General features: G+C 41.3%; 1 protein-coding gene across 1 annotated transcript; it reads left to right on the top strand.

The window, feature by feature from the left end:
- Positions 1 to 9,399: 9,399 nt before the first annotated feature.
- On the top strand, positions 9,400 to 13,277 carry rtn4rl2b (reticulon 4 receptor-like 2b). Its single transcript, XM_037675838.1, has 4 exons — positions 9,400 to 9,525; positions 10,694 to 10,920; positions 11,009 to 11,242; positions 12,380 to 13,277. Exons 1-4 carry the CDS (start codon positions 9,477 to 9,479, stop codon positions 13,250 to 13,252), a joined length of 1,383 nt encoding a protein of 460 aa, XP_037531766.1. The 5' UTR covers positions 9,400 to 9,476; the 3' UTR covers positions 13,253 to 13,277.
- The last annotated feature ends 10,036 nt before the right edge of the window (positions 13,278 to 23,313 follow it).

Here is a 23,313-nt window from a genome sequence, read left to right as displayed (position 1 = left end):
GGTTTACTAAATTAGATGATTTTTAGAACACACAAAGTTTAGAAAACTGAACTCAGTCATCTCATAGATCTTATTGTGATCCCAACCTCAGAGTCTTCCTGGTTTATTCATTCAATCTTTATTTCTACAGGTTAGTGTCATTGAGCCACAAGGACTCATTTACAAGAGAGACCTGTTTTAAACAAAGAACACGGATGAGGTACAGACAACAACAGACAATCATAAAAAATAATTTACAATGAAAAGTAAATAGAAGAAATGATATGAAAACAAAACAAAAACGAGCTACATTATATATAAAGCAATGTAAAACGCTAAAAATAGGAACATGTCTGTGTTGGTTTGAGCCATGAACTTAACAGACGTTTAAAATCCCTTAGAGAGGTCAAGGTCGAGAACTTCAGATCTTTTTGCAAGGTGTTCCAGGAAACAGGAGCGGAGTAGGAGAAGGCTCTTTTGTCAAATTCAGTCCGCACTGAGGGGACGCTGCAGGTAATTGTGTCCTGAGAGTGCACGCTGTGGCTGCACTGATGACGTGACATGTAGGAGGAGATGTATGAAGGCAGCAGACCAAGGAGTGATTTACAGATGAAAATTATTATTTTAAAATTTATAGCTGCTCCCTCGAGATGAGGTGGATCCGCCACACCCATGGAGAGGGCAGAGCACCCCTGGTCCAGAAAGTCCTTTGTTCATTTATTAGGTAAAAATACAATTATATTTTGATGATATATAAAGCTTAAATATGCTTCATCATTGATACAGTGAGACAGTTTTATGCAGTTTCTAGATGTGTCTCTGCTGTTCCTCCTAAAAACATTGTTCTCTTTCTCTCTCGCTTTTGTACCTGCAGTGTTTGTGACTGACATGTTTAATTTATACAGCAGGGCAGCTGTGTTCTGCTGCTTTCTGATGCACAAAGAGATCTCCAGCAGCTGTGTTTGCTTCACCACATAATTAGGGCAATTTGTGAACAGGATGCTGAGATGGAGCAGACAGCTGCTGCAAATGAAGGGCAAAAAGTTGAGCTCAAAGACGCTGCAAAATCACAGCAAGCACGAATGTGTGCAGGTACTGATCTAAAACTAAACCCTCGGAGCGTCCAGCCCTGAGGCTGAATAACTAAAACAGAACTCCTCTAGAAAAGCAAGAGCAACGGGTCATTTAAATAATGACCAGAGCAGTCAAATTAGAGTCACAAAAGCAGACTTGTTGTTCGTGAGGGACCTGTAATTTGCAAACCCACGCAACACGTTTCTTGTTGCTTCAACACAAGAACATAAACCTGCTCACCCGCTCAGGTAATAAGTGCAAAGAAGCTCTACTTTAACATATGATCTGTTGTTTTATATAAATCTCTGACGACTTGACAGTTTTGTTTTGCTGCATTCAAATTCAGTTTTAGTTGGAAGTTGAGTCATTTTTAGGTTTTTAATCCAGAAATGTTTGAACTTATAAACGGACCTCCTCCTGTAAAAGTAGTCCCATCTTCCGTTAAGATATATTTTAATTTATCGCTGTAAATTGGCAAAGAAATGCACCTTTCACTTAATCACTAATTCACATATTTTGTTCTCTGGAAGGAACTTTTCCAAATAAAGAGCTTGTCTCTAAACTGTCTCCAAACCTCCCAGGCACGAATGTCTGGACAATAATTACCGACGTTCCTACAACGGCAACAAATCTGCCTGTGCAACAAAAGCTAGAGGCTGTTCACGTAGAATCATTTGTTTGATTTAAAATAAAATGTAAAGAGCCACAGAAATGAACAGTGCAGTATTTTAATAGTTTGTTTTAACCTCATCTGACTTTTGAATCTGTCACACAGTCACGTTTGGTTTACAGGAACATCTCAACATTTTATCTCTCGGGTTTGACTTGTGTTACATTTTGAAACGACGTTACATTTTATTTAACGTTTCTAATGCGTGACTGTTGTTTTATTCATTCGATCGCTCAAACACCAACTCCTCAGAGCTAAAACTTGATCATTTTCACATCAACAAAGACCTCAAACGCTCGCACAGACGTCTGTACGCAGGGTTTTTTATTACTGATTTAACAAAAGAAAGGAAGAGATCGACACAGAGCAGTGGATGTAGAAGGGACGTCATAGATCAGCCTGATTGACTCAGATCAGTGAAACTGGTTTGTACACAGGTTGAATGGGTAAACAAGGGTTAAATAAAGGGAAAGACAAATCTGCCATCTGCTGGTTTCAGCAGATCTATCAGATACTGATGGGAATCGGTGTAAAGTCTCAGGAGTTGAGTGAGTTGTAGAAAATATGGGCGATTTTTTTTTTATATATATTGTACTGAGACCACCATGAACATTTCTAAAGAGATGTTTTTATTCTCTTCACTGTATTTGTTTTTGTTTCAAGCTGACTTTTTTTTTTAAGTGGTGATTATTATCAACATCAATGTGCCTCACCAAAGGGAATGTAGCTATAGATATTACATTTTATATTAAAGGGAATTAATTTTTATACATTTTTCAGCCTGACTTTTGTTAAACTGATACAATATAAAGTTACACCTACAGGTTTTTCTAAAAGTGCATATGTGTTTTTCGTCTGTTTTCTAATATGAAATTATGTCCTGGAAATTTATTTTACAAACATGTTGGGAAAAAAAACCATTAAAGCACTGAGAATTATAATGTTTGCTTCTGAGTTTGTTGTTTTTGAGTTGGATGTTTTTGATGTACCGTATTTTTCGGATTATAAGGAGCATTAAGCGAAACAAAACAGCTACAGTGCCTTAAGAAAGTATTCGGCCCCCTCGAACTTTTCAAACTTTTGCCACATTTCAGGCTTCAAACATAAAGATGTAAAATTTTTATTTTTTGTGAAGAATCAACAACAAGTGGGACACAATCTTGAAGTGGAATGAAATTTATTGGATGCGTCAAACTTTTTTAACAAATAAAAAACTGAAAAGTGGGGCGTGCAATATTATTCGGCCCCCTTGCGTTAATACTTTGTAGTGCCGCCTTTTGCTGCAGTTACAGCTGCAAGTCTCTTGTGGTTTGTCTCTATCAGTTTTACACATGGAGACACTGAAGTTCTTGCCCATTCTTCTTTGCAAAACAGCTCGAGCTCAGTGAGTTTGGATGGAGAGCGTTTGTGAACAGCAGTCTTCAGCTCTTTCCACAGATTCTCGATTGGATTCAGGTCTGGACTTTGACTTGACCATTCCAACACCTGGATACGTTTATTGGTGAACCATTCCATTGTATATTTGGCTTTATGTTTTGGATCATTGTCTTGTTGGAAGATAAATCTCCGTCCCAGTCTCAGGTCTCTTGCAGACTCAAACAGGTTTTCTTCCAGAATGGTCCTGTATCTGGCTCCATCCATCTTCTCATCAATTCTGACCATCTTCCCTATCCCTGCTGATGAAAAGCAGGCCCAAACCATGATGCTGCCACCACCATGTTTGACAGTGGGGATGGTGTGTTCAGGGTGATAAGCTGTGTTGCTTTTACGCCAAACATATCGTTTTGCATTGTGGCCAAACAGTTGGATTTTGGTTTCTTCTGACCAGAGCACCTTCTTCCACATGTTTGGTGTGTCTCCCAGGTGCTTGTGGCAAACTTGAAACAACACTTTTTATGGATATCTTTGAGAAATGGCTTTCTTCTTGCCACTCTTCCATAAAGGCCAGATTTGTGCAGTGTACGACTGATTGTTGTCCTATGGACAGACTCTCCCACCTCAGCTGTAGATCTCTGCAGTTCATCCAGAGGGATCATGGGCCTCTTGGCTGCATCGCTGATCAGTCTTCTCCTTGTTCCAGATGAAAGTTTAGAGGGACGGCCGGGTCTTGGTAGATTTGCAGTGGTCTGATACTCCTTCCATTTCAATATGATTGCTTGCACAGTGCTCCTTGGGATGTTTAAAGCTTGGGAAATATTTTTTGTATCCAAATCTGACTTTAAACTTCTCCACAACAGTATCTCGGACCTGCCTGGTGTGTTCCTTGGTCTTCATGATGCTCTCTGCACTTTGAACAGAACCCTGAAACTATCACAGAGCAGTTGGTTAGACTTGATTACACACAGGTGGATTCTATTTATCATCATCAGCCATTTGGGACAACACTGGATCATTCATAGATCCTCACTGAACTTCTGGAGTGAGTTTGCTGCTCTGATAGTAAAGGGGCCGAATAATGTTGCATGCCCCACTTTTCAGTTTTTTATTTGTTAAAAAAGTTTGACATATCCAATAAATTTCATTCCACTTCACAACTGTGTCCCACTTGTTGTTGATTATTCACAAAAAAATTAAATTTTATATCTTTATGTTTGAAGCCTGAAATGTGGCAAAAGGTTGAAAAGTTCAAGGGGGCCGAATACTTTCGCAAGGCACTGTAAATCAAACTTTATTCGACTCATTCACAATAACGACATAAAATTGGTTCGAGGTCAGTAAACACAACCAGAATTAACACATAAGGCGAACCTGATTATAAGGCTCACTGTCGATTTTTGAGAAAATTAAAGGATTTTAAGTAAAAAAAAAAATACAGTACTATATTTAATCACATCTTTATTTGCACACTTCAGATTGAAACTAGTAAATTAGTTTGTTTGGTTAAGTAAGTTGTGGCATGACATTGTTTAGTAATAGTTGTACAAAAAAAAAAAAGTCAAACATTATTTTGAGGTAGAAAAAATAAAAAGTGCATCAACTCTGATGTCTCGACACAAAGTTAGTCTCGAAAGTGGAATAGCTGCAGAGTTTCTGTCTCCAGAGGGAGCTGTGCAACAACTCAAGATGCTTCATGCGGAGTTGGAGTTGATCAGTAGAAACACTAAGAGGAAAGCATAAAATAAATACTGCAGACTTTCAGTTTGAATTAATGAAGGGATGAATTACTGCATTTCATTAAAGTAAAAAAAATATAAATGACGTTTAAATCTGCGTTTTTCACAGCAGTGTGACTTGTTTTTTCCTTTCTAAGAGCGAAAGAGATTTTCTTTAGGGAAGATGTTTGGGGGGAAATTCTGACACTGAAAATAACGAGGACACCCCCACAGCATCTGCTGCGCCCCGACACATAAAGAGACCGAAAAAGACTTGATGCATCGCTGAAGCTTGGTCATGTCACAAATGTGTGTGTGTGTGTGTGTAATCGCAGGTTCCTCCTCCCTTTCGTCTGTGTCACTGATGATTTCAGCCTCAACATCTCACTCTATTTAAAATTAAGAACAAGGAGAATTTTAAAATAGGTCTGTCAAAGAGTTGATTTATTACGGGAATGTTAGTGTGTTTGGGATAAATCTGTTGCAGAAACTGAGGATGTGGTGGTGACAGATTTTAAAGGCGCTCTCAATGTCTGCCCAATAAATGTTTTATTTGATGGGTGCAAAAAAATGAGTCTGCTTTCATTTGTTGTTTTCCATCTGCTCCTGTCAGCTAAATGGAAAACAAACCATCCCTGAAGCTGCATGAAATATTTAAGATGCAACATCTTCAGTCAGCTGAGCTCAGTTTCCACATGCAGCATGAAGTTAAACAGCTCTGCGTTAGATGTAGACAAGATTCAGGGGTGGAAATCACTAATCCATCTACAAACTGAAGCAGAAAGATGAAGACATGTCTTGTTCTCCAGGAACAACAGGAGCAAATAAAGACGGAGATTCCAAAGGAGTCTGGAATTTAGATTTATCAACACAAAATGAGCAAAAACATGATGCAGGAATGAGGAGGAGGAAACAAGCTCAGGGTTAATTTACACGATAGGATGACAAGAGTGTCGTTAAACGGATGGACCATCCTCTATCATTTGTGTACAATGTAAAAGAGGAGATATTTGGATGCAGGTAGAGAGGACATGGAGCGAGGTGGAGGAGGAGGACTCGCTGTGGTGATCCTCGAAAGAAGAAGTTTGATTCAATCAGTGTTGCGGTGGAAGAACACTTGGCTGCAGGTGAAAGACTCGAACCTTCCTTCAGTCGTACATGTTTATTCAAGAACAACTCCCCTCTGTGCTGCTCTTCACGACAAACAAATCCAAATGAGCTCAGTCAAAACGTCTCTTGATGTAAATCCATCTGTCTTTAACCGAGACAACCTCGCTGCTTGTTCTCTGGTGGGTCCACTTCAAACATCACATCCTCTACCACAGGCCTGGGAGTTTGAAGGTTCTGTCCTAGGCCTGCTCTCTTCTGGACAGAGATCTCCGGGATCTGTTGAAGCCACTCATAGTTTGAGGGTCACAGCACCGACTGCACCAATGACCACTGGGACCACTGATGCTTGACTCTCCTCAACTTCTGTATTTCCTCTTTCAGCCCTTGGTATTTCTCCAGCTTCCTGATGTTACAGTCACTTGGGTTTGTTACATCCATCACCATTACCTTCTTCTGTAGCTTGTCGACTACCACAACGTCCGGTTTATTAACCACCACATGTTTGTGAGTCTGGGGAAGTTTCTCAGTATCTTAGCCCCTTCCATTCTCCACCACCCTTGGTGGCATTTCCCACTTTGACTGTGGGATCTCCAGTCCATACTCGGCACAGATGGTCCTGTATATTATTCCAGACACTTGGTAAAAATGTTTCATGGATGCTTTGCCTGCCTGGATCTTACACCCTGCTGTTATGTGCTGATCGCCTCAGGGACATCTTTGCACAGGATCATGTTGTGTTGCCATCGTTCGTCTGTCCTTCAGTCCCGTTTCTCTGGCAAGATTATTAATCTCAATCCCATCATTGAAGTGTTGTTATCTCTGAGGCTGATATATAATTTTATACCAATTAAGACCTCTTGACACTTTTGCACTTTAATTTTGCATAGTTCTTAACAATTCCAAAGCATGCCTTTAACCTTTGTTGACCCGGCAACTAGTCTTAAAACCTTCAAAAATATGAACAGGCGTTTGTTTAAGTTGGTTGATGAACTTTACACGTCGCGGCTTCTCTCTTCTTACACTAAATATCAAATGATTCATTTTCTTGTAAACTAAATCTTCTCAAACCTTTTCTGTCTTTAGGGACACCCACATTTAGCGTGAATCATGGGTTTCTATCTGCTTTGCACTCCGCTTGAATCTGCACCCTTGGAGAAACGCCTCACTGGGCGATTTCTAACCAAAGATTTGTTTAAATATCAAACTCCAACAATAAGCAGTGCAAATTAACATCAACTTTTAGTCAGATGTATTAAACTTTCTGTTTGAACTGACGGATCAGAGGCTGGCTTGTGGAGGTGTTTTCTGTGAATCTAGGCCTTGCGCCCTGAGTGTATTTATGTATCTGTTGGAGTGTGCATGAGTGTGGTTGTGAGCTGGATGGTGGACAGAGTCAGAAACATGTTAATTTAGGATCAAGAACATGAACATGTTGTGTTTACACCAGTTCAAATGCCAGAGTCCCCATGAGTCATTTGGCCACAGCCGGCGAGTGAGAGGGAAGATAGATGGGAGGAGATTGGGGAATGTGTGTGTTGATGCATTTATCCACCTTTTAACACATGCACCAACGATACATCATATCAAACACATATAAACAAAATTACTCTTTGGTTTGATAAATTTCATAAAAGGAGCCTCAACATTCCCAAACTCAGCATCCTCAATGGAGACAAGTTGACGAGGCAGCTGCTCACCATCTCTACTCCAGGGCCACTGTGAATTCATTATTCGACCACACACGCATGCGTGTGACCTTCTCAGCTCCTCGCCCACCCCCCCTGCGGAGTTTGCCTGCTCACTGAGCCGTCCCACTCATAAAACCACCGCCAACGACTCCAGACGCGCAATTTCAGATGACCTTCCATGGAGCAGGTTTTTGATGAGTCTGCGTTCTTTGGGGGAACAGATGATGTGCATCACAGAGGACCTGGCCATGACCTGGACCTTTCAGAAGGAGAGGGGGTGGGGGGGACTCACTTGTGAGTAAAACCCGGCCCACCTTTAACCCTGACACACTCCTCTTCACAAGAACAAAAGACCTCCATCCCACATCCTACCCTGCACCATCACGTCCAGATTGTCCGCTCCGCAGGCAGGTCCACTAGGAGCTGTTAGTCAGAGCAGGACTCGCTGTCCTCTGTGGTTAAAGGGATAGTTCAGAGGTTTTAAAGTGAGATTCAGTGGAAAACAAATAAGCAAATAATGTTTAATCTGTTGCAGATAACTTTGAACAACTTCACTTTGGAATAATGCACTTTTCATTGGAGTGATGAGTTAATGGCTAGTCAGAGCAAGACCAAAGGGGACTGATGCCATCTTGGAAAAAACAAACAAAAAACAACTATTATCTTAAACCATAGCAGTTCATAAAACACTGTTTTACGAACGTTTACACGCATTACGCTGTCATTTACATAAAACTGTGTTTTTTTATTAGCACATGCAGCAGCAGCGTTTTTCTGGATTAACAGTGATGTAGCCATTAATAAAATTAAATAAAAATAAAACTAGTTATTTTTAAGATGGCAATAATCCACTTTGATCTTAAATGCACTTTATTTAATTGTTAGCGCAACAATCCGTTCAAAATCAAACTGATTTGTTTCAAACTGAGCAGTCAAAGAGCCACTGTATGACAGGTAAGATGTTGACTCTTCATAACCTTTTAACCCTACTTTTTACCTGTTTAAGTTTTATTTGCTTTCATTAAAAAACTACCATCCAACAGAGCACAGATTATTGCTTTGATAAATAATCATAAATGAAGATTTATGTGAGTGATGAACTGTACTGCAACAGTTTGTCATCTCTCTGCCTCACACAAAGCAACTCCATGTGCTGAAGATGGCTCATTTTTCTCCACCACTGGGTTTCATCTACATCTCTTGTTCTGAACTGTAGGCAGCTCTCGGCTTCTTCCCAAACTGGCCCACACTAAAAATCAGTGATATTTGGATTTTTATTATTTTCATGCCAAATGACTTTTCCTCGCCTCTTACGTGAGGCCACAGGTGAAGCCCACAGAGCAGCAGAATCCCAGTAATCTGGCTTTTGTTGTTGTATTCTCCATCCCACCAAATCCTCCCACACTGGGCTTTGTCTTAAAGGAGAAATAAGTCATTAATGTTTTTTGTTCTTTCAAGTGTGTAAAAGCAGAACAATTTCCTTAATATGTGAATTTTAAATATTCATCTTAATATAAAAGACTTATCATTTTCATTAATGACTAATAAAGAATTAATCTCTCTTGGCAGGCGGTGATAACCATAATGAGAGTGCTCAAGTCCTCCCTCCCTTTCCTCATGCCTTTCTGGTCGCTTCCTCCGGCGCCTCCCCCCTCCTCTCCTCCTCTCTGACGTAGAGAAGATCCTTCTCCACCCCCGTCTGTGGGCGACCACCCGGCCGCGGATATAAAGGGCTTCCCGTGGAACTGCGCGTCACTGCGTGAAGCAGCAGCAGCACCTCGGACACCAGAGCTCCAGCAGAGATAGCAGCAGGCAGGCACCTCCACGCTGCTCAGGCTAACTCGCTTTCGGCTTTGGTTCGAGATGGAGACACGCTGCACCCTGAGGGGCTCCAGAGCCCGCAACTTTAAAAGTAAGTGTCTCCATCTGCATAAGGAGGGGGGTTAAATTGTCTCAGCAGCATCTTTATTGATCACAATAATCAAAATGTCTCAATCTGAGACCCTTTTCTCCTTTTTATTTTAGTGGGTCTGAATTTTTACGCACTTTGTGCGTTTTTACGCACAGACGCGTTCCTTTAATTTAAATGTGTTTTCGTTGCGCATCATGTGTAACATTTATTTAAAATCAAATGGATCTTATTTGTGACGGTTTTTTTGGCTGTTATATGTGAGCTTTAAAACCACTGTAATATAATATTTAGACGTTTTTGGAGTAAAATAAAACTCTCACAGGATGATGGGATTAAAAAAAAAGTTTCAGCATGAACTTAAAGCCACTGACAAAGTTACCCTATATTTGTCTTTTTGTAAAATCACTTAAACAATATATTTTCTAATCTCATTTTAAGCATGGAGAGTTGCACACATTTCAGAGTTTTAAACCCGTCTCAGCTCGCGTTTGTAGTAAATAAAGCTGAGAAATTTGTCCATTTCTTCTCAAAACTCCAAACTCCTGCAGTTCTGACAGCTCAACAAGAGGTCAAAGGGTCAGACGGTGGAAAATCTTGCTGGCAGTGCATGAATGGAGCTGTATTACTATTTAATGCATGTACTTTTCCCGCTTTGGCTCCTCCTGCAGCAGCTGTTATCTGAGCTCTGCCTAAAAAGCTTCTGAATTACTGATGAGAACAGAAACTGATCTAGGGTTGCTGGTTGTAGTCCCTGTGTGCCCTCTGCAGCAATACACCTTTGAGTGTAAACAAGCTTTTGGTTTAAATAGCCTGGGAACTGGAGAAATAAGTAAAGCTGTGACTCAGCATCTTTTTTTTTAAGTTGATGTATTTGTGTTCGTTTTTGAGTTGTTCAAATCTTGAGTTATGTAAGCACATCACTGACACCTGTGAAAAGTGATCCGGTGGGAATGGGTGATTGATTTTTGTCTGAATTAAACATGAAGCCCACGGAGTTATGGCTGAGAGCGCAGCAGTGTGAAAAAGAATCACAACAACAGCAGCTTGGACTGATGCGAAAGCTGAAACCGGCCTCTCTGTTCTCCTCTGTCACTCATTCTCTGAAACACAGCGCAGTATTTTCCAAACCACATCAAATGACATCAATCATCTCCCTTTGTGTCCTCAGGTGGTTTGTCGCTGTGGCTGATTCTGTGGCTGGTGGTGGTGAAGCCGGGCGGGGTTTCTGCATGCCCCAGGCTGTGTGTGTGTTACCCCACGCCCATGACGGTCAGCTGCCAGTCCCAGAACCTCTCCACGGTACCAGCCGACGTGCCCTACGACTCTCAACGGGTTTTCCTGCAGAACAACCGCATCACTGAGCTTCGCGCAGACTCATTTGGCTTCGAGACCCAGGTGACAATGGTGTTTTTTTTATCAGTGTTGCACAATCAGGTGATTATCAGCTTTTTATCTTAACCCAGGTCTCTGAATCTTCCCACAGGTGCTCTGGCTGTACGGCAACAACATCACGTGGATTGAGGCTGGAGCCTTCAGTAACCTCCGGATTCTGGAGGAGCTGGATCTGGGCGACAATCCCTCTCTGCGACACCTGGAAGGTGGAGCGTTCAGGGGCCTGGAGAAGTTGCAGAGCCTGCACATGCACCGCTGCAAGCTGGCCACTCTCCCCCATGACATCTTCCACAAACTGTACAGCCTGCAGTTCCTCTACCTGCAGGTACGGGCATCCTCCCAACACACACACACACACACACACCTGAAACAACTCTTAGACCATGATGAATTATTGCTTTCACACAGTTGTGTTGCAAAATGTATTTACTGACGCATCAGTCCAGGCTGCACACCCACACAGTGACGCTTTCACACTGCACACGTCAAAGCAGGTTCAGTCAGTTCAACACAACTTCACACAAACTGAAATAAATCCCAAGATAAACGCAGATTTGTCTCGTTTTATTTCACCCAATATTCATTTTCACAGAATCGGAGGATTCATCCGATGATGCATTCAGCAGATCATTTGCCCACACGTTTCCTCAACAGCTGCAGGTCAAAAGAAACAGAATCTCACACAAAATGTAGAGAAATCAATCCGCCAGCGTAGACCAAGAAGATGTGGAAACATCCGCCTCGTCAACCAGTCTAAGAAGAAAGACAATGAGAGAGACGAAACAAAATAAATAGGAAAAATGTAATTTCTTACAATTATTGCTGCTGGTTCAAGTAAAAACCAGCTCTGTTTAAAAGTGTCAAACGCCAATTTCTATTTCAAGTCCAACATAAAAAAACGCAGCTTTGTAGAAATTGAAAAATGATGCTGATTTTACCAGTTCAGTGCACGTCATTGATACATTTGGCAACTGCTCTAAAAAGACGTCTCCCTCTGTTTGTTGGTTTTTTGGCCACCCTCAGTTTTTGGCTGCTGGTAGCAAGATCTCAGCTCTCTTTGAAAACTGTCTTTGTTTCAATTAGACGTTAGTTTCCGGCCAAGATATTATTCCAGGGAAAGCGTAACAACAAAACCCCACAGCCAAACAATCCACGTCACAAATCTAACGTCACAGGAAGATAACTTTATTTTTATGAAGATTATGCTATGAGGTATTTAGTACCTCTGAGCAGTTTTACATTTACTTAGTCTCATTTTCTATGTAAACCACTTCCAGCTAGTTTCTGTGTTTAAAATGTGAATGTAATATGGAAGCAAAAAAAGTGTGTGCATTTTTAAAATATAATTGTAGATTCAGCGGTAAATGAAACTGTAAAACTTTCTCTAATTAATATAATTTTACAAATTAAATAATAAATTTGCACCACCAACCAGACTTCTTTTATTTTGGCTTTGCTGCAGGAAAATCAGCTTCACTTCCTGCAGGACGACCTGTTCTCAGATCTGGTCAACCTCACCCATCTTTTCCTGCATGGAAATCGCATCCGCGCCCTCTCCGAGAACGTGTTCCGAGGCCTGGTCAACCTGGACCGCCTCCTCCTCCACGAGAACCGCATCAGACAGGTCAACCGCCGGGCCTTCCGCGACCTGGGCCGGCTGACCATCCTTTACCTCTTCAACAACTCCCTGGCCGAGCTGCCGGGCCAGGCCATGAAAGACGTGCAGGACATCCAGTTCCTCCGCCTCAACAGCAACCCCTGGTCCTGCGGCTGCGAGGCCCGTCCCCTCTGGGAGTGGTTCCGCAAAGCTCGCATCTCCTCCTCCGAGGTCATGTGCAGCTCCCCCAGCCAGCGTCGCGGCCAGGACCTCAGATTCCTGCGTGAGCTGGACTTTGCCCTCTGCCCTGTGCCTGACCCCGGCTCCATGGCTGGAAGCACCACGACCACCTTCAGCACCAAGACCCGTTGGTGGTTCTCCAAGCACAAGCCCGCATCTTCATCAAAGTCCACCTACCAGAAGAGCTCGGAAACCTCAAAGACCTTCCCCTCCTATGCCGGAAAGCCTCAGTACGTCCCGAAGATCGCCCCGGAAACCCTGCCCTCCAAGTACGAACTGTCGGAGGCCGAAGCGGCGCTTCCCAAACTGGATCCAGAAGAATACTGGGCCAACTACGGCAATGAAGACTCCTCCATCCGCTGCTTCGAGCTGGAGTGTCCTCCCAGCTACGACAGCGCAGCGTTCCCCTCCTCCTCCTCCTTCACCATCACCCCATCAACACTCCACCTCCTCTCTGTCTCCATCCTGACATTCTCACTCCACCTCCTTTTAACCTGAGCTCCTTTTCTCCTCCCAAACCTTTTCTTCCCTCTATTTTCTCCTCCTGCTCTTTCTTATTTAAACTAAAAACTGCATCTCGACTCTTTTCGGTCGCCTCCCGGACGTTCCGGGGGCGTTGAAACGTCGACGCAGGCGACGGACGAGGCCGCAGGAGGAGGTCAGACGAGACAAAGCAGCGAAGGAGGTCGTTACGTCGTTAGGACGGCTGCTCGTTGGTAGATCAAGCTTTAAAAGGCAGGAACCACATGATGGAATCTGACTTTGCAGGTAGAGAGAAGCAGAAACCCATCGTTTAAACCCCGGTTGATGTTCACGATAATGCTCTCAGCTATGATCGTAGTTGATTTAAACTGGGTTTGATGGTAGGTTTGGCACCAACAGTAAGACGTGAAGTAGAGATTCAGTCTCTGGTGTGGTCCCTGAGATACGAGCTTGTAAATAACACAACACCATCACTGTACATAACAAACTTGCTGCACTCTGTAATTTAAAACCAGCTGGATTTGTACTTTCCTTGCAGACAGAGGAGGCGGTTAGATCGTTAACGAATGGCAGACTAATTAAACCACTTTCACTTTTTTTTTTTCCATCTGTCTCTTCATCTCCAAACTTGTTCCAAACTGAAGGACAGTTAAGATCTATGAGGAAAGTTAAAGCAGCAGTGCAGATAGATTCTCCACACAAACTTGTGCTTCAGGGTCTGACTTTGGTGGTTTTTTATGTTTTGTTGTTGTTGTGAGTAAAGGTTGAAGGCAAGAAGAAGAAACTTAGTTTATTTCTTTCCAGGCGTGACTAAATGACAAACAAGTCTTTTTTCATAAACTTTTTCTTCTCACTAAAACCATATCTGTCATCATGAAGCTGCACCTTCCTGACTCGGGTGTGTCACTGTTGTGTGTTTCTCATCAGACGTTTGTTTGGTTTGAGCCCAGCCTGAATCCTAACTGTGTTTCTGAACAGAACATGAAAACTACTGTGACGTTGAACTTTTTTACTTTGTTTTTCAATAGAACAAACTGTTGATGTGTTTGGTTTTATTAATAAAAAAAATGAAACAAAAAGTGAGTGTCCTTTTATTTAATTTTTCTTATTTAGTTCCAAACCAACAAAGTCCATGTGCAATAATCCAATTTCAGCACAAAAAAAAAAGAAACTGTCCAGATGACCTGACTGAAAATTGTTGGATTGTATACCTGGATTATTGAGCATGGACTTTGTTGGTTTGGAACCAGTTTGACATGACTGTCGACGAGGAAGAGGGCCGGCACTGGAGGAGGGGGAGTGCCAAAGACACCATCTTAGCACCAACATAACTGGTTTGTTCCACTTTGGAGTAAGCTGTCGGGGGAAGAATCAATTTTGTGTTGTGTGTTTCCTGGACTGATGAAGCCTTCTGGATGGAAAGTGAAACGTTTCAGCACAAAAAAAAAAAAAAAACTGTCCAGATGACCTGACTGAAAATTGTTGGGTTTTCTTGTTTAGGTATTTTTTCCTCTCTCTTGCTCGTTCTCTAAAAAAGTGGGAAACATAAATATAAGAAAATGAGCAACAGAAATATAAGATAAGATGAGATAAAACTTGATTGCCCACCAAGGTGGAAATTTTCCTTCGGCTCTCCAACCATAAAATAAAACGCATTCATACAATCAAAATATCAACAATTTGTGCATAAAATAAAACACTTTGCATATCATAGGTAAATGTGCACAAAAAACAAAGGTCTGTTTCGCATAAACCCTGGATAAGGGATTAATCTGAGATTCAGGCTTCATTCTGTTTTTTAATTTGTTTTTTTTTTTCAGATCCATGACCGCCGATAAATTACCATAGAAACAGCAGTTAGCTTAATCCAGGCTAGATTAACAGTCAAATTTAGTCAATCCTGAAGATATTTCATTACCCAGTTACAACAAACCCAAATAAGAAATGTTATTTTGTACTGAAAACACCTAATCCACGTTTCATTCAAGTTCATGAATGCAGAATTTTTATTATTTAGCAATGAAATAGTAAAAACCTGGCCCACGGGGGAAAAAACAATTATAATTGACTCTAACCGTCATCAGTTGCATCATTAAAGTGACTCACAGTGACAGCTGATAAAAAGATTGCTGCTCGTTTTAATGTATGCTAACAGATTTTGTTGCTCCTCTGTAGCCTGATTTAGTGTTGATATAAAAAGTCAGGATGACGAGGTTGGTTCAAAGAGACAGCTCAGGAGTTGCACAAACAAATTATAATAATCAGTGCAGGATAAAGTCCCTGATACAGTTTTGTTTTTTTGTTTAGTCATTTGATTTATTTGTTTCTGGTAAAAGTGTCAAATCAGTCGACTTAAAGCTAAATTAATGAGGGAGGCGTTAAGTTGTCTGTTGCCCACTGGTAGGAATGACTTCCTGTGTCTTCCCGTGGAGCGTCCTGGTTGTAGCAGTCTCTGCCTGAAGGAGATCCTGAATTTTGTCCATTTGTCTCCACCCCCACACAAAACTCGTGCACACTACAGCAAACAAAAAACACTGACCACCATCGACTCAGAGAACATCCTCAGCATCGTCCTGCAGATGTTGAATGACCTCAACCATCCATTACCTTTACCAACTTCTTCCTTTTTAGGTTGTGGGGCGGTCACTGGTGCCAATATCCAGCCGTCACTGTGCGAGAGGCGCTGGACAGGTCTCCAGTTCATCACAGGGTCATATAGAGACAAACAACACTCACACCTATTTTAGTTTTTAGAGTCACCAATCAGCCTAACATGCATGTTTTTGGTCTGTACAGGGGGAGTACCTGGAGAAAACCCACTCGTGCATAGAGAGAGCATACAAACCACCCAGATAGCTCCCCAGCTGGGATTCGATCCAGCAACCTTTTAGCTGAGAGGCAACAGCTCTACCGATTGAGCCACCGCCCAACATCCTGCAAGCTCCTCAGAAAATAGAAGTGACTCTGTTCCTTCTTGTAGACAATAAGTAATCCAGTTCTGTTTGCCTCATTTAAATTATGTTCAGTGTGGCCAGAAAGATTCATGGTTCCATTCTATTCAAACTTTATCTAAACCAATTTAGAACTGATAAATGTGTTTATGATCTAAATCAAGGCCTCATTTCACAGAGAAAACATTGTGCTCTTCCTTTAATCATGTTAATCTTGTTTCTTGAAAATTGTGTTGGGTGTTTCAGAAGTTTTCACTCTGGCAAATAGACAAACACCAGTGATATTCCTTTAATTTGACTAAACATTGACTAAACTCTAATTGCTCCCTGTTCCTACGAGGATAGTTTTTAAAATTCTTCTGTTGACCTTCAAGTGCCTAAATGGCCTCGCACCTCTTTACCTCTCTGAGCTTCTGGAACCATACGTTCCCTCTCGGGCCCTAAGATCATCTGGTCAGCTGCTTTTGGCTGTTCCAAAAACAAGACTGAAGCTCAGAGGAGATCGGGCTTTTTCAGTCATGGGCCCCAAACTGTGGAGCAACCTGCCCCCCCCCCCCCCCCCCCAACATCAGGCAGGCCACCTCCCTTCCTCATTTCAAATCCCTGCTAAAAACACATCTGTTCTCTCAGGCATTTCATACAGTGTAAATTGATCTAGTGTTTTTTTAATCTGTGACCCTATGTTTTAAATGCTTTTTATTAATTCTTCAGTTATTATCATTATTAGTGTATTGTATATATATATGTTTATATATTTTTCTCTTTAATTTACTCATTGGTTGTTGTTGTTAAGCACTTTGATAACAGGTTCTGTTTTAAATGTGCTCTATAAATAAAGTTGACTTGACTTGACTTGACTAAACTGAGGCCTGTCAGAGATTAAACATTTGACAGCTCGTCGTCTGGGTTTTAGGCACTGAGCTGTTGTTACTTCTATGTGTGTGTGTGTGTTTGTGTGTGTGTGTGCGTGCGTGCGTGCGTGCGTGCGTGTGTGTGTGTGTGTGTGTGTGTGTGTGTGTCAGAGGGCTTGGTGGGTGGGCTGAGATGTGATTCAGGGAAGAGGCAGAATGGGGAAGATGAAAAATGTGCCGACATGTCCCAGAATCAGCACACCCCCTCAACAGATCTGTTCTCACCATGCTAATGGCCATGGCCTTGATGATGCACACAGTCATCCATGTGCAAGGACACATGCACAAACATACATGCTAACACACACATGCAAACTGCAAACTTCATGCAGGTTTGGTCAAACTTAAATATCCTATTACCGTAACATTCGGGTTCCGGGGCTGAGGGATGAAGCCATAGTTGCAGTTAACTGTTTTCTTGTTTCTGCTCCCTCACCTTGCCACACCCTGTTATACCTGTTCCCTGACAGACCTGTCAAAAAAGTTTAATGTTGTTATTGTTTTTAGTGTTTGAGCTAAGCTAAGCTAATCAGCCACTGTTGCTAAAGCTAAACGTCTACTACACATGTGCAAAACTGGCAGCAGTTTCCTCACTTTTACTCGGAAAGAAAATACATTATTACTGTTAAATATTTGAGATTTTTCTTTAAATATATTTTTTTAAATCACTGATTTTAGTTAAATATAGAAGTATTATGGGAAACAAAGTGATTAGTGTTGATTCAGTCCTGGTTTTTACAAGGATATTTAAAGCTGAAAAGCCATCAAATAGCTACAAATGTTTTGCATGAAAGTTTGTTTTAAACCATCTTTTTAGGATGTTATAAGAATGTTTTGTAAATTATAATAGTCACAATTTTTTCACAATAAGAGGGAATGCACATGCCAAACTTTCTGTCTCCTTGCAGTGAGTTCATTATTTCCATATTGTACGTTTCCTCTGTTGTAGCGGAGCTGTAGGCGTTTGCCGTACTTGCTTCATAACAATTTGCTTGTACACTTATAGGGTTTTTCCGGAGTAAAACCAGGCCATTAGCTTTGATTTTTTTATGAAGCATGCCCACTCTTTTTTCCATCCAGCTCCCAGCCTCATGTTTGAAGGCTCTGCTACGCTTTTCTTTCCCTCTTTTATATCTTTATGAATTACTGTCACTCACTGTCTTTGTCCTAAACTCTCGCTCCAGCTCCTCTTTCTGTTTGTCACATTCTTCTCCGTGCGTTTGTGTCTGTTTTTGGCTGAGGCCTTTCTGAGTTGGCGAGCTCATTTGCGTATATGGCTGGGCTGTTTGCTGACGTTCACCTGCTGTTATTTGCATCAGATGAATCAAGGCATCGTCAGAAGACCCAAGAAGGAATGAAGCAGACTCAGAAAGACTTTCCAATGAATAAAATAGATTAATTAGCTTTTAAAAAAGTTAGAAAGTACAAAATGGCGTTGGCTTGTAGTGCTGCCCTCAGACTGACAAGTGACCATTTGCTTCCATAATTGATGAACATGTTTTGCAGCGCTGTTAGTCTGGCCAGCCTCCATTATCCAGAAGTGTAAACCTGATCCTGCAAGGCAGCAAACCGCTCCAATAACTGACTGAACAACAAAACAAAGCAATCAAAACTGCATCCGATTCAGACATATTATCGAGTTCAAGAGTTTTGTAGATGTGCCGGTATAATATACTTAACATCCTTTATGCATAACTGGCTGTGGTTATCGTACCCACCACTGCACCCTGTATTCACTGGTTAACTGGTCATCATTAACTTCACGCAGACTCTCTCACTGGTACATTTTCATCTTTAAATCACTTCTTGGTCTGCTGCCTTCATACATCTCCTCCTACATGTCTCTGCGTGAGTGCAGCTACGGAGTGCGCTCTCAGGACATTATTACCTGCAGTGTTCCCTCAGTGAGGACTGAACTAGGCAAAAGGGCCTTCTCCTACTCCGCTCCTGTTTCCTGGAATATCTTACAAAAAGATTTGAAGCTTTCGACCTTGACCTCTCTAAGTGGCTTTAAGAATCTGTTGGACTCCTGGCAGGGTCCAATGCAGACATGTTCCTGTTTTTAGTTTTCTACATTTGTCTTGGAATCTAGCTGTTTTTTGTTTTGTTACCTTTTTCCATTTAGCCATCCTATTTGTTAAAAAAATAAATAAATAAAAAAAAAACTGTAGTATGAGTTTTTATAACTGCTTATTGTTGTTGCTGTTGTCCATTGTTGTCATCTTTCTTTGTTGAAATCAGGTCTCTCTTGTAAATGAGTCCTCGAGGCTCAATGGGATTTACCTGTATAAATAAAGGTTGATTGATATGCGCTTTTCCTATGGGCTACTCAAGTTAACCCAGCGCCAGTTCAGAGGCTTTCCATTGGGTGATCCTACCTGCTTTCAACTCGGTTCCAAGGTCTCAGGTGAGCTACGCTGTGCCGATGATTTCCCATCATAGACTGCAGACCATTGACTGGCCAGTTAGCCACATCACTAGATGAGTCACTGCTTCAAAACCGACATTTTCTACAGCTGCACAACTTGATTTGTCCTATTGATTTAAATGTTTATTGACGACTGACTGGGCACCAGACATACCATGACCTCGCTGTCCTCCATTGTTGGGTGTCACCAAAAAATGACACAAGAGAAGTGTCAAGAAGCCTTTATATGACGATCCCACCCACATCAACTCAGTGTTATGTAAATTCACAGAAACCGTGAATTGAATTATGGCGGGTTGCGCTACACTTGATAAAAGACAAAAAACTTTATTGTACACAATGGATAACATAAATCTTAGCTCTTATTACTGTTTTTCTTTTACATTTTATTGTTGAATGTGACTGGGACTCTGCGTACATGATTTAATTTCACCACATGTATCACATGTGGTGCAAACGACAATAAAGAATCTCTGACTCAGAAATGTGCCCAGTCTGAAACATATTAGAAGTGAGTCTAAGGCACTCTCGTCTTACTGGTCTGTCTTTGTTCCAACCCTCAACTGTGCTCATAAGGTATGGATTATGATTGAAGAAAGAGATTCTGGATACAAGCAGCTGAAATTAGCTTCTGCTTGGCCAAGCTTAGTTTTAGAGATAAGATCAGTGGTGTAGTCCACATTTTTGTAGTGGGTATGCTGTGCTTAGAAACCAAAGTACACCAGTTAGTGCAATGTAATCGTTAATTTATTTTGATTTTTAAGCATCTTGAACATTTCAAAATTTATCCGATGCTTATAGTACAACAAACTTTGTACAACAGTTGACTTTTTATTGAAAACATACAGAATTTATAAAACAGTATCAAAGTAAAACATGTTAAAGTATTAAGTAGTACGTACAGAAGTGTTATTTATACAAAAAATTTTGTGCTAAAATTAATGTGATGGTGGCTGAGAGTCGTTCAAGCACATACCAGTATGCTCTGCTGCACAAGCTGTTGCCAAAATCTTTAACAACAACTCTCCTGGTCAACCCTGTTAGCAAAATATCTCCTGAACCACAGAATAAAACAAATAAAACTTTTGGAAAGTAATGATTGGATGTGCATCTACAAATGATTCATTTTCACAGTCCCATTCAAAATGCCCCCCTCAGCTAATCAACACCAGCCAACACAAAAATGTATATAACTCAGTCACCCTAACAGAAGCTAAGCTAAAGTTTAATGTGGTAGTTGCTGAGAGTCATTTGCAACACTTGGTCTGAGCATTGCATCTCATAATAATGCTTGAGATTTTACATGACATTATTTTGAAGATTTGACTAAAATGTAGGGCAGCACGGTGGCGCAACTGGTAGAGCTGCTGCCTCTCAGCGAGCAGGTCCCCGGCTCAAATCCCAGTTCGGAGGCCATTCTGGGTGGAGTTTGCATGTTCTCTCCGTGCATGCGTGGGTTTTCTCTGCATACTCCAGTTTCCTCCCACAGACCAAAAACATGTATGTTAGGCTGATTGGTAACTCTAAATTGTCCCTAGGTGTGAGTGAGACTGAATGGATGTTTGTCTCGTTTGTCTTTATGTGGCCTTGTGATGGACTTATGACCTGTCCAGGGTGTACACCTCCCCTCTCACAGTGATTGCTGTACACATGGGCACCGGCGATCCCCATGACCTAAAATGGAAGAAGCGGGTAAAAGATAATGGATGGATGGATGGACTAAAATGGTTACAACTCATCATAAGAACGTCTTAGTCCAAAACTATGGCATGAAAGTTGATATGTAACTAAGGAAGGCTAGGAACATTTAATTTATATATATATATATATATATATGTGTGTGTGTGTGTGTGTTTAGAAGTCAAACAGTTCTGAAGAAGTCCATATAAGATCATTAAACGAATAAATCTTGTAACAAACCATCATCAGTTGAGCGATGATTGCTGTGGAGGTAACAGCTAACATCCACAAGAAGAGCTGAATTCATTAAGTATTTGTCTTCTGGTGTTTCTCTTCCTTTCTGCAGAAACATAAACATGTATTTAGCATGATTGTTTGCCATGTGTGGAGGCAGCCACAGTGTCTGGTCCTGAGTCAGAGTGAAGTGCAAGGTGAAGGGAGGGCACATCTGTCTGGTGGTCTGTCCGCTCCGATGAAGCTTTTACGCAAAACAGCTAAAAATACTCCTCGACAGGCTGCAAACACAGACTAAGGACTGCACACACAAAGACCCAAAGAAACACAGAGGATTTGATGTATCCTATTTGCCTGGTGTGATTCACAAAAAACACAGTCAATGCCAAAGACAGCAAGTGATGATGCACCCAAGAAGTGTGAGTTAGAGTTTGTTAACTAAAGAACAATGGAACAGTTATTAGATGTGCTCCTGTGAGTCACTCCACCTCGCTCTGGGCGGCTGTATTTTTCTGGCAAAGATGCATCCTGTGACGTCTTTTGGAAACCAACTTTCCATGCCCAAAAAAAGTCACTGTCATATACACAGTGACAGATATCGAAATGTCTATTCCGGGATCACCATATTGGTTCTTGACTTTGAAGCAGACAGACACCATCTGCTGCTCTGAAAGGCTTTATCCTCCTTTCCTGTTAGCTTGTTTTGTAAACTGTCCTTCTGCTAATTCAAACAAGTCAGGATTTATTATGGACTATGAGAACGATGAAAGTATGGAAGCACAATAGCTTAACTATACAATAATCCGTTCTAGTATTTTTCATGAGATGTTGCACAGATTTTCAGTTTGGAAAATGTAGAAGGATCTTCATGCACATCTCTTATGGTCTGACACACAAATACGGTAATCCATAAGGCATGGGCCTAACTAATGACAACAAACAGTACTTTTCATCAGTCTGGCTCCAGCTGTCTCTTTGCTGTTGTCACACCAGCTTTACAAGCTGGTCATCATTGACCATTTTCTTTTATTTCCACTAGATTTCAACTGGACTGAGATCTGGAATATTTGCAGGTCATGCCATAACTTTGTGGCTTCCTTAACAGAGAGTTTAGATGCCCTTCACCTTATGACGAGATGCATTGTCATCTTGAAAAATGAAGTCACCTTCATCCCTTTCGACTGATGGAATAAGCGTCCACAATTTCAATGTAGACTTTGGCATTTATTAAAGATTTAATGACTGTCATCTTCCCTGTGTGACATGCAGGTCCACATCATCACTGACTACAGTGGCACCTCTTGAAAGGTTTTGATCTCATCCAACAATTTTCAGTCAGGTCATCTGCAATTTTCAGTCAGGTCACCTGTCCAGATGACCTAACTGAAAATTGTTGGATTGTATACCTGGATTATTGAGCATGGACTTTGTTGGTTTTGATCTCATGTTGGAGCCACTGAAAATCCAGGGATGGCACACAATTAAAGTCAGAACAGGATGTCAGGATTTTATGTTCTTATTGTGGGTTATTTGACAAATACAGCAATAGGCCTACTGGGAAGCATCTTCTGATCTAAATAAAACAAATGGAAAATTAAGAACTTTTTGTTCCTTCATAGGCATGCGGACCTTCGCACAGCAACTTTTAACAATTTTATCCCCAAACAAATATGGCGTCCTCTTTGTAAAGTGTGGTCACGTACCCGGATGTTCGACTTCGACAATCTTCATAAACCTTTGTTTGAGTGGTAATGGTGGCTTTTGTTTGGCTCTTTTTGTATGTTAATCTGTGTTAAATGTAAATCTTACATGTACAGGTATTATAATATTTCTATTGAAAAACAAAAGGTAAAACTTCCCCTGCCCTCATGT

Source organism: Nematolebias whitei, chromosome 4, assembly GCF_014905685.2.
Source record: "Nematolebias whitei isolate Nwh7 chromosome 4, NemWhi1, whole genome shotgun sequence".
Taxonomy (NCBI): domain Eukaryota; kingdom Metazoa; phylum Chordata; class Actinopteri; order Cyprinodontiformes; family Rivulidae; genus Nematolebias; species Nematolebias whitei.
The sequence above is the reverse complement of the archived record's forward strand: the minus strand, read 5'-3'. Positions and strand labels throughout refer to the sequence as shown.